This window comes from Pogona vitticeps, chromosome 4, assembly GCF_051106095.1.
Source record: "Pogona vitticeps strain Pit_001003342236 chromosome 4, PviZW2.1, whole genome shotgun sequence".
NCBI lineage: Eukaryota > Metazoa > Chordata > Lepidosauria > Squamata > Agamidae > Pogona > Pogona vitticeps.
The window spans coordinates 240,516,437-240,528,555 of record NC_135786.1 but is presented as its reverse complement, the minus strand read 5'-3'; the positions used below and the strand labels follow the sequence as shown (position 1 = coordinate 240,528,555).

Below are 12,119 nucleotides of genomic sequence, written 5' to 3'. Positions count from 1 at the left end.
GGGGGCCCTTCCCCGTCTCCCTCCCCAACAGAGACCAGCCGCCAAGCTGGGTGAGACCCCTGCCCGCAGGGCCCGGGGCTGGCCTCCTCTTCTGGGAGGACCCCACCGAGCGTCTTCCAGGGGAGTAGCCCCGGCAGTCCTTTGGCCCAGGAGTTGCTCACTGCCCTTCTGTGACGCCATCCAGCGTTACGGCCAGCGTAGGCCAAGCATTGTGGCAGCGAGGGTTGGGGTTTAATTCTGCCCTCTGTCAAGCGCACCCCCCCACCCCCCGCCCGCCCTTCCCACGGTCCCAAAGCTCCTCCTCCCAGGAAGGGATGCTCGCCGACTGCCAGAGCCCGCTCAGCTGGAGGCACCCACTTCCCTCCCACTGTAGGGGCCAGGCATGCAGAAAGTGTGCCCCCCCCCACGCTCAGGCTCAGCCCCAGAGGGGGGGGGAGCCCTCACCTCCTGGATGATGCTGTCTGAGGCAGACTGCACTTTCGGCTTCTTGGCGGGGGAAGCCACCGGTTCCACCTGGGCCTTGTAGGTCACCAGCTGAAGTTCGTAATCCTTCGGGGGAGAGAAGGAAGTGGGGGGAAGGCAGGATCAGTGCCACGCTGGGGAGGGAGGAATCCTGGCTGGCTGAGCCCACCAGCCCCCAATCCGGTGCTTGAACCCACTCCCCTGAGCCCCTTCCCTCTGTGACCCAGGGGCCCACCGAAGGCCAGCTCGGTGGCCTCTTCCCCCCCCCTCCATCCTTCACCGTTGCCTCACCTTGATGGCATCGATGTACTGCTTGGCAAAGCGCTGGCACTCCTCCACCTTCTCCCGGTTCCGGTCACATTCCTCCAGGAGTTTCTAGGGAAAAAGACACGTGGCACATCCACACGTGGCAGAGACGGCTCCCTGAGGCCAGGCTGGCCTCTTCCGGAGACCCGGCCAGGCCTCCACAGCCTCGAGGCTACAGTGGTTCGGCAGTGGCCCAACCTAGAGACCTTGCTTGCATATCCGCCACATTTTTATAATGGAAAGCAAAACGTGACACCCCCCCCCCAGGCTGGGCTCTGCTTTTCTGGTGCCAGTCCCTCTGCCCTTCCCGGGCCCTGAGGGCAGTACCTTCTCCTGCAGCAGCTGCTCACGCACGCTCTGGCTGTCGGCAATGGGCACCGCCTGGAGGCTCTCCTGGCGCTGCCGAGCATCCCGGATCCACTGGATGAGCCAGCCGTAGGACTCGCGGTAGTAGCGCAGCTGACGCCCCAGCTGGTCCAGCTCTCGCTGGCGCAGGTCGATCTGGGCCAGGATGGCCTGCCAGCGCTCCAGCAGCTGCTGCACACGCTCCCGGTAGCGCTCTAGGTCCACGTCCCGCTCGCTGTGGCCCCGCACCATCCGCTCGTTCACCTCGCTGGCTTTGCCCAAGTCTGCCTCCAGGGTGCTGAAGAGCGGCTGGTGCCCTTGCACCTCACCCCGCAACTTCTGCAAGGCAAGCGCGCACACAGACACCGCGCAGAGGGTCAGGAAGGCCGGGCCTCCCCTCGCCTCCCCCTTGCCCTCCCCGGCGGGGCTCGCTCTTTCTCCCCCTCTCTTTTGAGGCTCTAGCCCAGCCGGCTCCTTGGCGGCTCCCCCGCCCACCCACCGAGAAGGCCCGAGGCCCCGGCCCGTCACCTTCAGGTCTGCCTTGGTGGCCTCCAGGGCTTTGAGGTCTGAGGGCACGTTCTGGACATCCTTCAGCTGCTCCTCGTACTTCCGGACCAGCTCCTCCGCCCCCTGCGTGCTGCGGATCACCAGGTGGATGGTCTTCAGCCTATTGGGAAGGAACAGGAAGGTCGGTCGTGGGAACCAGGAGAGAAGGTGGGCCAGCTTACTTTCTTCAGGCAGGACCTTTCTAGCCCACCGAGTCATGGGGGTCTTTGGGCAAATGGCTCAGAACACGAGCAAACTTTTTTAAAAAAAAAAAACACACAGCTGCAATGAAGATCCATAAATGGCGTATAACAGACATCGGAGAAGAATGCAGACACGCGGGGGGGGGGGACCCCGAAAAGGAACGAAAAGTCCCCAAGCTAGAACAATGTAAAAACTAGAACACGCTTTGAACGTCCAGAGGAAAGAAGAAAAACGAGAGAAACAGAAAGCGGGCCTGACATGAAACGGCACAGAGCCAGCAGAAGGAAGGCGGCCTGGTGCCGAGCTCCAGGAAGCCAGAGGGGCTTTTTGCTGCTTGAAGGAAGGCAGCCCTTGTGCCCGGTGCCACCTGGCGGGCAGCCCGTCTGCCGTTGTCTCAGAAGACAGCCGCCTCCCATCCATCCCAACAGCATCCCCATGCTGAAGCGGGGGCCTCGCCCTGGAAGGGTCAGTCCTGCCCCGAAACGATCTCAGATCCATCTTAGGCCAGTTTCCCATTGAGAAGACGTAAGAACCAGGGGGTCAGAACCAGGGCAACCGAGTCAGTGAAACTCTGAGGCCTGATGGGCCGCGTCTTGACCTCAAGGCAGACCCTGGACACCACAGGCATGGAGAAAGGAAGGCACCTGACTCCAAAATAAGGGACGGATCCCACTGGGCCCCACCAGCCGAGCCGAGCCGAGCCGAGCCGAGCCGGGAAATGGGCACAAGGCAGCCACCCCTTCCTCCTCCCTCCTGGGAAAGAGGGGAACGCAGTGTTACTTCTTACTTCTCCAGGTAGATGCTGGACAGGCTGTACACCTGGTCCATCTTCTGCAGCGTGATGTCCAGCTCGGAGCGCAGGGTGGGGGCTGAGCTGGCCTGCTCCGGCTGCGCCAGCACTTGCTCGGTCTTGACGCTGACTTTGCCCAGGTTCTTCTTGATGCCCTCCAGCTCTTGATGGATGTGCTAGAAGAGTGAGGAAAGATGGGAAGAGGCTGAGTCCGGCCAGTCCCTCTCCCGCCACGAAGGGACGCGATCGGGGCTGGGAACAAGGGCAGGACTCTGGCGGAGGAGGGCGGGCGGATCCAGCCCGTTCTGAGCCTCTGTGTAGAGATGGGCGGGTGGCTACCTAGGATCAGGTGAGTGGAACGACAGCAGTTTTGGGTGCCTGAGATGTGGATGGTCTTGGGAGGAGCTCTGTGGTGACTGGCGGCTGACTAGCTGAACGGTGGCTGGTTGGGGTGGCTGGAATGTGGGGAGGTATGGGCCCTGGGTGTGTGTGTGTGTGGCTCTGGGGAGAATCACGGTGGGACTCTCTCGGGTAGAGGTTCCCAACCTTGGGTGACCCAGGTGTTCTTGGACTACAACTCCCAGAAACTCCAGCCAGCACAGCTGATGGGGAAGTGGTAGTTCTGCAGTCCAAGAACATCTGGGTTCTTGGTGGGAAGCCCTGCCCCAGAGAGAGAGAGAGGGAGAGAGAAAGGGTGGAAACGTCACAGGGCAGAGAGCGAAAGGAAGCCCATGGGAGTCTGCAGTAGAGATGGAAAGGCAAAGCCAATCTGTACCTGTTTCTCTCTCTCTCTCTCTCTCTCTCTGTGTGTGTGTGTGTTTGTGTGTGTGAGAGAGAGAGAGAGGAAAAGTGAGAGTCTACAATGTATGCATTGTGAACAAAAAACACTGAAGAAATATACTGAGACCTTACTGTAATGTCAGCCCTCATCACTTATATCCAAGTGATACCTATGACCCTAAAGAAATGTCCCATTTGATCGTCTGAACCCAGCTCTCCTCCTGGTTGGTCTGATAGGGAACAAAGACTAAGGCACCAGCTGACTCACAAATACACCCACACCGTCCGAAGCTACTCTTGTTCGCCACAAGGAACTGGGAATTTGAGGGAGATGGAGAAACCCTTTCTCAGAACCCTGAATGGCCTCAGAGACCAGCTTGGAGAGAAGGAGTCTGGCCCAGACAGCCTAAAAGGAATAACCCCTGAGTATTTGGAAAGGGGTCTGGGCTTGGGGCTCTTTCGGTTTAATACCTTCCCTCTGGCCTGAAGGAGCTGCGGCGAGTAGCATTTTGGCATCAAAAGGGCCAAGAAGGTCCCGAGGCGGCGGTGGAGGCCTGCGATCGCCTGACCCAGCGAGGGCCAAAATGAGTGGGAAAGTCAGCACCTCCTCGGACCTGGATGTCCCTCTGCCTTCACCTACGTAACTACCACGTGCCTCCCCCCCGGCCCCAAATATGGTGGCGACTCCATGCTGACCGGTACCAGCAGTCCACGGTGCCATGCCAAGACCGCCTAGCCTGGCCTGGTCTGGCCTGGCGGGCACTGCCAGAGTCGGAAGGGCCTCCATCAGAAGGAAGGGGTGCTCTCGACCAAGCCGCGGCCCACCCGGCAGTCCCAGCTGAGAAGGAAGGAAGAGGCGGCAGGATGTGTGGGGCTGGGCCCAGGGAGGCGGATACCTGCTGGTCGCTGAGGCGCTGGGCGCACTCCTTGGCAGGGTCTCTGTCCAGCGGGGAGCGGATTCTGTGGATGGTGCGCGACTCGCAGCCTTCAAGCTGCAGGCGGATGTCCTTCAGTTGGGAGAGGAAGTTCCGGCACAGGGACTCCTCCTGCTCGCCTGGGGGGGGGGGGGAAGGGGGGGGTCCAAAATAAACCGAGTGAAGGATTAATAGGCACAGAAAGGGGGGGGAGAGGGGGGGATGGGACACTGCCATGGCTGTGGGTCCTCAAGCCAGCCAGCAAGAGGGAGGTGTGGGGGCCAGCTCTGAGTCCAGAGGGAGGGAGGGAGGGAGGGAGGGAGGGAGGGAGGGAGAACGAGGCAAGGTGACCCACTCCCACCCACCACCCACCACCAGGGGGAGAAAGGGGCAGCTGTGACCCTTTGGGGGGCAGGCATGGTCAATCCCGCTCCCAGCCTTGGGACCAAGCTGAGGGAAACGGTGGCGCGAGAGGGAGGTGTTCCATTTGCTCGGAGCCCCAAGAATGGCCGACGAGGCTGCTCTCCTCCCCGAACTGTCCTGCCTAGGAGGGTCTGGCTCAGTCAGGACGGGCCCAAGGTCGCCACAGAGTGAAATCGCGAGGGTTGCCCTATTTCCACCTCCAGCCCCCCCACCACCACCAGAGCACGGTGCAGCCTGGAGGGGCGCCCTGCGGCCAGCCCAGCCGGTGCCCCCTGGGTGGCACCGTACCTTTCTCGAGGCTCCGCAGCAGCAGCTCGTACTTCTGGACGCAGACGGTGTACTCGCGCTCCATGTGCAGCCGGTCGTCCGGCTGGAAGTTTTGGGAGTCCTGGCTGTTGCGCAGGAACTCCTGGTAATGGGTCTCCAGGCTGTGGAGCGCCTGCCGGTAGTCCTCGGGGGGCATGGTCCGGAACTGCAGGAGAGAGGCCGGGTCGGAGATGGGAAGGAGGCCTTCCCTTCCCCCCTCAGTGACCGCCCCCCCCACGGCATGGAACCCAGGTTGCGGATGCTCTTGACCCCGCCCCCCACGGAGCAGGCGGACGAGGGGGGGCGACACCTCAGAGGGACTCCCCCCAGAGCTACAGGGCAGCCCCGTTTGGGGAGGAGAGCTTTTAAAGAGCACCCCCCCATCAGAGGAAGAAGAACAGGCGGGCATCCCCGATGCGCCCCATGCCTCAGAGAGTGCCAGAACCACCAGCACCGGTTCGGAAGGGCTCCGGGGGGGGGGGAAGGAAGGGGAGTGGGGAGAAAGGGAAGCCTCCCTCACCACCAGGAGCGACCAGGACTGGATCTGCTGGAGGTCCCGCTGCAGGTACTGCCAGGAGAGCAACGTCTTCATGTCGATGTGCAGCTGGTGCCAGAGCGTCAGCAGGCTTTGGTGGGTGGCCTCCAATCTGCCGAGCAGAGGGAAGGATGAGGCCTCTGCCTGGGCTCCCTCCCCCGGGTTAGAAAGCTGCACCACAAGCAGAGAAGCAACAGGCGGGAGCTGGGGTTCCCGACCCCTACCTGGGCTGAAGGACTACCACTCCCAGAAACTGCGGTGACCCAGGCATTCTTGGACTACAACTCCCAGAAACCCCGGCCAGCCCAGCTGGTAGTGGAGGCTTCTGGGAACTGCAGTCCAAGAACATTTGGGTTGCCCAAAGTGGGGAACCTCTGCGGTCAATGCTGACAAGGGTCTTTTTGGCACAGTCCCACGTGATCCCTGCAGGGGAGGGCTCTCTGGGGCTGGGAGGTGCTTGACCTACTCACAGACAGCAGGGTTTCGAGAGGGCCCAGCTTGGCTCCCCCCCCCCCGTCTCAAGGCAGGAGGAGGGAAGTGAGAATGCAAGCAAGCAAGAAGGGAGGGGAGGAGGGGGGGCTTTGCCAACCTGCTCACGGCCTCCAGGGCCTCCTTGTTGGGCGGGGGCACCAGGAAGCAGATGGAAGGCATGATGGACTCGCTCCCGGCGGCGTTCAGGACTTTCCACTTGTAGGGCTGGGCGTTGCTGAGGAGGGTGCAGGAGTCCCCTTTGTGCACCGTAATCTGGGGGCAGGAGTGCCAAGGTGGTTAGAGAAGGTGCACCCTTTATGGCATCCACAGAGGAACAGTGGCAGCCTCGTGGGACACAGCTAGGACTGGCACACCTCCAGTGCCCAGGAAGGGAGACTCCCCTCCCCTCGCCACCCCTCCACCCTTTCCTTTCCACTCACCTCCATCTGCTTGTAGTCACAGACGGCTTGGAGGGGCAGCCGGCCCTTGAGCTGGGGAGTGGGGCTGCGGGGCTTCAGCTGGACAATGGCCTTGGCCCGCTTGGCCAGCCCTGCCAGATGCCCCTGGTACTCAGCCAAGTGCTCCTTCTCATCCTAAAGGGTTACGGTGGGAAAAGACACATCCAAAGGACCGGGTGAGAAAAGAAGCATGGGGGCTGTGCGGGGGGCGGGGCGGAGGGAGGACCAGGCCGGCTGGGGGGGGGACGGCTGGCCAGCAGGGTCTGCCCGCCCCTCCCACTCACTCACCAGGGAATCCTGCAGCAGGTCTTCCAGGCGGGTGACCGTGACGGAGCGCTCACAGACAAACTTCTTCCGCAGGGAGTCCTGGGTCCTGCGCAGAAACTCCTCGGCCTCTTTCACATCCGAGAAGAACTGGGGAACGGCGCAGGGGGAGACAGGGGGTGAGCGGAGACCCCTCGGCTCCAGCTGCCTAGACCAGACGCCCAGGGGCCTTGCCCAACTTGGGCACATGGGGGTGAAGGGAGGCAACAGCAGAAATCAGGCCCCCCACCCTCCGCTGGGCCATCCACAAGGGGGGCAGGCTGTCTCTTCACCACTGCCCCCCCAATGCCCCTGCCCCCCCAATGCCCCTGCCCCTTACGGAAGTACCTGGAAATAGGCCGTGTTCTCCTTCAGGTGGGCTTCGATGCAGCAACAGAGCTGTAACATCCAACTCCACTGGGTCTGCAGAGCAGCCTGGAAGGCCTATGAGACGAGGAAGGAAGGAAGGAAGGGAAAGAATATTATTTATTTATTGATTTGATTTGCATCCCGTTCATCTGGTCTATACGACCACTCTGAACGGCTTCCAATATAATACAATCAATTAATAAAATAGTTATATAAAATTACATAAATCTACAAATGAAAATGTGAAAACCAAGAAAACAAAATAAAAGTAAATAAAGGAGAAATGAGAAGAGAGAATCAAGTATTGACTAGAAGAAAGGCCTGAATAAACATCCATGATTTTAGTTGGCTTTTAAAGATACCCAGCGTAGGGGCCGCGCGAATCTCCGGGGGAAGTTTGTTCCAGAGGCGAGGAGCCACCGCTGAGAAGGCCCGATTTCTTGTCTTTTCCTTCCGGGCCTCCCTCGGCGTTAGGCTCCTCAGCCTCACCTCCTGGCTTGCACGAGTGACACGGGTAGATCTTGGTGGGAGTAGGAGTTCCGCCAAATATCGAGTTCCTAAAGCATTTACGGCCTTGTAAGTAAGCATTAAAACTTTGAAGTCGATGCGGAAACGAATGGGCAACCAATGCAGTGCGGCCAGAGTAGGAGAAATATGTTGGTATTTTCTCACTCCAGTAAGGAGTCTGGCCACCGTATTCTGCACCACCTGAAGTTTCCGCATCAGCCTCAAAGGCAGCCCCACGTAGAGCGCGGAAGGAAGGAAGGAAGGAAGGAAGGAAGGAAGGAAGGAAGGAAGGAAGGAAGGAAGGAAGGAAGGAAGGAAGGAAGGAAGGAAGGAAGGAAAGCAGATGATGAGTGGATGGGTGGAAGGAAGGAAGGAAGGAAGGAAGGAAGGAAGGAAGGAAGGAAGGAAGGAAGGAAGGAAGGAAGGAAGGAAGGAAGGAAGGAAGGAAGGAAGGAAGGGAAAGAGAAGGGAGGGAGGGAAAGAGAGAGGGAGGGAGGGAGGGAGGAAGGAAGGGAAAAAGAAGGAAGGGAAGGAGGGGGGAGGAAGGAAGGAAAAGAGAGGGAAGAACAGAAGAAAAAAAGAAAAATGGAAGAAAGAAAGAAAGAAAGAAAGAAAGAAAGAAAGAAAGAAAGAAAGAAAGAAAGAAAGAAAGAAAGAAAGAAAGAAAGAAAGAAAAAGAAGGAAAGAAATGAAGGAAGGAAAAGGAAGGAAGGAAGGAAGGAAAAGGAAGGAAGAGGGGTCAGCAGCCATGCAGAACCGGAGGACTGACAAGGCTCTGCCCCACGCAGGAGGCAGGAGGCCAGCCAAGAGTCGGGGTGGGCGTAGGGGGCGGCCCAGCATCCCTTGGACGGCCTCCAGTCTCGAGACCCTCCAGCGGAGCCGACAGAGAGAGAGGGAGAGAGAGAGACTCTGCCCACGGGCGGCGGTGAGGAGAGGAGGGTGTGGGGAGCCATCTGACCAGGATGGGGGGGGGGAGAGGGAAACCCTGGCGCTGTCATCAGCCTCAGTGGTCACAAGACCCACACCCCGCCCTCTGTGCTTGGGCCCAATCCTGCCAGCGCAGGGTGGCTCCTGGGCTCACCTCGATGGTCTGCTTGGCCGGGTGCTCCTCTCGCAGCAGCCGGTCGCCCGTGCTCTGGGTCTCCTTGATCTTCCTCTCGCGCTGCTCCAGCTCCCTCATCAAGCCCTACAGCGGGAAAAGAGAACCGGAGGGGGGGGAGTGTGGAGGTTGGGGGGGGAGTGTGTGTGTCAGTGAGGGGGGGCCCCCACAGCTGCTTCCCCCTCCCTCTCCCCCCCACCCTCCTTGCAGCCCGCGAGGGAGAAGAGGGGGCTCACCGAGTAGCTTTCCTTCTTGGCCCCCATGTTGCTGTTGCGCTCGCTCCAGTCGTAGCCGACCTCCTCCTCCTCCTTCTCGTTCAGCCACATCAGCTCCTTGGTGGCAGCCGCCACAAAGGCCTGCAGGCTCTCCAGGTGGTGGAGCCGGGCCTTGGACAGATTCTGCCACGACACAGAGGGCGTCAGGGGGAGCTTGGCCCCCTCTGGCACACATCACCAACCCCCCCTGACCCGGGGGAGTCCGGCCACCCTTCACGCCTGGCCCCTCTGCACCTGTAGGATGGGAGGGGGGGCTCCCAAGGGGGTGGGCGCCCGCTCTCTTTCAAAGACCACAGAGATTCCTTGCGCCTTGCACTTTGGGGGAGATGCTGCAAAAGGCTTAGCACCAACCAAAAGGCAGCTGAGCCCCGCAAGGCCTTCTCTCCCCCCCCTCTCCATCCCAAGGCTCATATAGTCTTTGTTGCTCTCCACCACCACCAATAATGCCTCGTTGGACTTTCAAGATCACATCCATCAGGGTTACCCCCTTTCTACAGACTCGGTTCATATGTGCAGGACCCCGTCCGCTCTGGGGGGAGGGGGCAAAGGCCAGTATCTCCCGTTCTCACGGCCCCTCCTCTCCCTCCCGCAAACACCCCGCTACCCCCCCATTTCTCACCAACAGTTTGGCGTATTGCAAGTCCAGCTTGCTCAGGCAGTCCCGGTAGGCGCTCCGTGGGCCAGGGGAGAGCTGGGCCTATTGGGGGTGGGGGACGGGGCAGGGGAGAGGAAGGGGGAAATGATCTGTAAGATCCCAGGGCAGATATGACGTGCCCGTATGTGGGAACCATGACCCAGCGCAGCTGCCGTGTGGGGGTGGGAAAAGCAGAAAAGACAAGCAGGGGGGAGAAGGAATGGCCAGCGCCACCCCTGCCCCGCCCCGCCCGCCACCTGCAAACTGCACGGAAACCATCAGCACAGCCTGGGTGCCCATGCCAGCCAGCTCTGGCACTCCATGGCAAACGGCGGGTAAAGCAAGCGGGGCAGGGCTGGCCACAGACACGGGAGCACGAGCCACAGCGAGGAAGCGGGGCTCACCTCGTCGGCACGGGCTCTCTCGATTTTGGCCCGAAACTCCTCGACGGACTGGTGCAGGCCCCGGTGGCTGCCCAGGTGGGACTCCACGGTGGGCAGGTCCACCCCCCACTCGGCCGCCTGGATCCGGCGCTGGTTCTCTTCCACCCAGGCGAGCAGGTCCTGCAGGTAGCGCAGCGTGACGTCGTCTAGCTCCTGCCGGGGGCGCTGGGTGACTGGCAGAGTGACCTGGGCGATGGGGGCTGCCCCAGACTTCAGGCGCAGGTTGTACTCCGTGCGAATGGCCACCAGGCGCTCGTGCAAGCGGTAGACCCTGCATTGGGAGCGTGAGAAAGGTGGTCAGGATATGTGGGGGGGCAGCCCCCTGCGATGGGACAGGGGTGCGGGGTGCACCTGTGCGAAACTGTAGCCCCTCTGTGGACCCCTCCTGCGGCAGGAAGAGGCCGTGTGGCACGGCCACGTGCAGCGCACAGGAGCTCCCACAAGGGGGCACAATGCACAGGCATGGCGGGCAGGCCACTCCCCTGCAACGGGCTGGGGGCACAAGCGTCAAGGCTGCCCAGATGCCCCTCTCCCCTCTCCGGTGAGGAGGTGGCCCACAGCTCATGTGCAATACCGCCTGCTGCCACTCAGCAAGGGGGGCGCCCTTGGCCTACATAAACAGCAGTCTGGGCAGACCAACAGGACAGGCAGGGGGGCAGAGGGGTGGGGGTGGGGTGGGGGGAGCAGCCGAGGAGGAGGAGGAGGAGGAGGAGGAGGAGGAGGAAGAGGCAAGGGGACCCGGGCAGGAGGAACGCTGGGCCGCTCTGCAGAAGAACTCTGCTGACCTGCGGTACATCTGCTCGCCCTGCGGGTGGCGCCCATCCTTGAGAGATTGCACATCGTTGAAGAGGATGCGGATCATGGCGTCGGCCTTGTCCAGGTCCCGCTCAATCTCTGCCGACTTCTGAGGCGCTTTGCCCGCATTCAGCAACCGGATGTCCTGGGCAGAGGAGGAAGCAGAGGCCTCAGGCTCTCTGAGCCACACCCGCATTCGCGCGCCCCCTGCCCTGCAGAGCAGGCCCTCCCCTCCCGCCCTGAGAAGCCCAAGAAGGTGCCAGGGACCGGTGCCAGGGCCTGGAGGCGCTCCTCTCTCACCGACTGCAAGAGGGTGTCCGCCTGGTTCAGCTGCTCCTCGCAGAGCCCCGACTCCATCTGGAGTTTGCTGACGATGCGCTGCAGCTGCTCCGACCTGCAGGAGGGGACGCAGATTCTTGAGGGGGGTCCCCAATCTGACTGCACCCCACCCTTGCTCAACCCACTCTCTGAGGGCCGGCCAGCCCCCCCAAACACCCCCTCCCTCCCCCCCCCCGGTTGCAGGAGGGAAAGCAGAAAGGCTTCTCCCCGCAGCTGCTCCGGAGGCGCCTCGGCCCGACTGTGCGCTTCAGGCGGTGCCGTTTCCTGACAAGCGCGGGCCAGCCCAGCAGGCGTGAGGCATGAGTCACCAACCGTGTGTTTCCCATTACGGCTGGGCCGGGCCGGGCAGTGGCTGAGAGGGAGGGGAACAGGGCGGGAGGCAGGCCCCCGGCCGGACTTCCCCCCCCGTCCTTCCCTCCAGGGAGGCAGAGGTGCCAACGACAACGCCGCCCAGGAAGCCCGCAGGGTTTCCCTTCAGCCTCTGCCCAGCCACTGCTGGCTGCTCGGCTCCCTCCACCCTCTGTGGCTCTACCACAGGCTCACCGACCCACACACATGCCGGGGGGGGAACTCCCCCCCCTTGAGAGGGCCCTCTTTCAAACTCACCTCTCAAACTCAGACCGCAGAAGCTTCTCGCGCTCCAGAATGGCAACGTGCAGCTTGCCCCATTCCTTCTCCACATCCAGTGGGTGGTACCCAGGGGGCACCTTTAGCTGTCCAGACTGCACGGCAGGCTATGCCAACCAGCCAGCCAGGAGAGAGAGGAAGCGAGAGAGGAAGGGAGGGAGGGGGTCGGGAGGGCTACAGTCAGACGG

General features: G+C 61.5%; 1 protein-coding gene across 24 annotated transcripts in view; it reads right to left on the bottom strand.

Annotated features, from left to right (window-relative positions):
- Positions 1-12,119, bottom strand: part of PLEC (plectin) — a 107,169-nt gene that overhangs the window by 14,222 nt on the left and 80,828 nt on the right. For all 24 annotated transcript variants that reach the window (XM_072999487.2, XM_078392079.1, XM_072999486.2 and 21 more), the window contains 19 exons: positions 11,911-12,038; positions 11,266-11,359; positions 10,956-11,110; positions 10,132-10,441; positions 9,713-9,790; positions 9,055-9,216; positions 8,801-8,905; positions 7,192-7,287; positions 6,829-6,954; positions 6,523-6,675; positions 6,201-6,355; positions 5,597-5,723; positions 5,059-5,242; positions 4,330-4,487; positions 2,651-2,829; positions 1,642-1,780; positions 1,096-1,452; positions 754-837; positions 445-549 (listed from right to left, as the gene is read on the bottom strand). In XM_072999487.2, the coding sequence (XP_072855588.2) occupies positions 445-549; positions 754-837; positions 1,096-1,452; positions 1,642-1,780; positions 2,651-2,829; positions 4,330-4,487; positions 5,059-5,242; positions 5,597-5,723; positions 6,201-6,355; positions 6,523-6,675; positions 6,829-6,954; positions 7,192-7,287; positions 8,801-8,905; positions 9,055-9,216; positions 9,713-9,790; positions 10,132-10,441; positions 10,956-11,110; positions 11,266-11,359; positions 11,911-12,038 (2,895 nt within the window). The remainder of the gene's footprint in view (positions 1-444; positions 550-753; positions 838-1,095; positions 1,453-1,641; positions 1,781-2,650; positions 2,830-4,329; positions 4,488-5,058; positions 5,243-5,596; positions 5,724-6,200; positions 6,356-6,522; positions 6,676-6,828; positions 6,955-7,191; positions 7,288-8,800; positions 8,906-9,054; positions 9,217-9,712; positions 9,791-10,131; positions 10,442-10,955; positions 11,111-11,265; positions 11,360-11,910; positions 12,039-12,119) is intronic.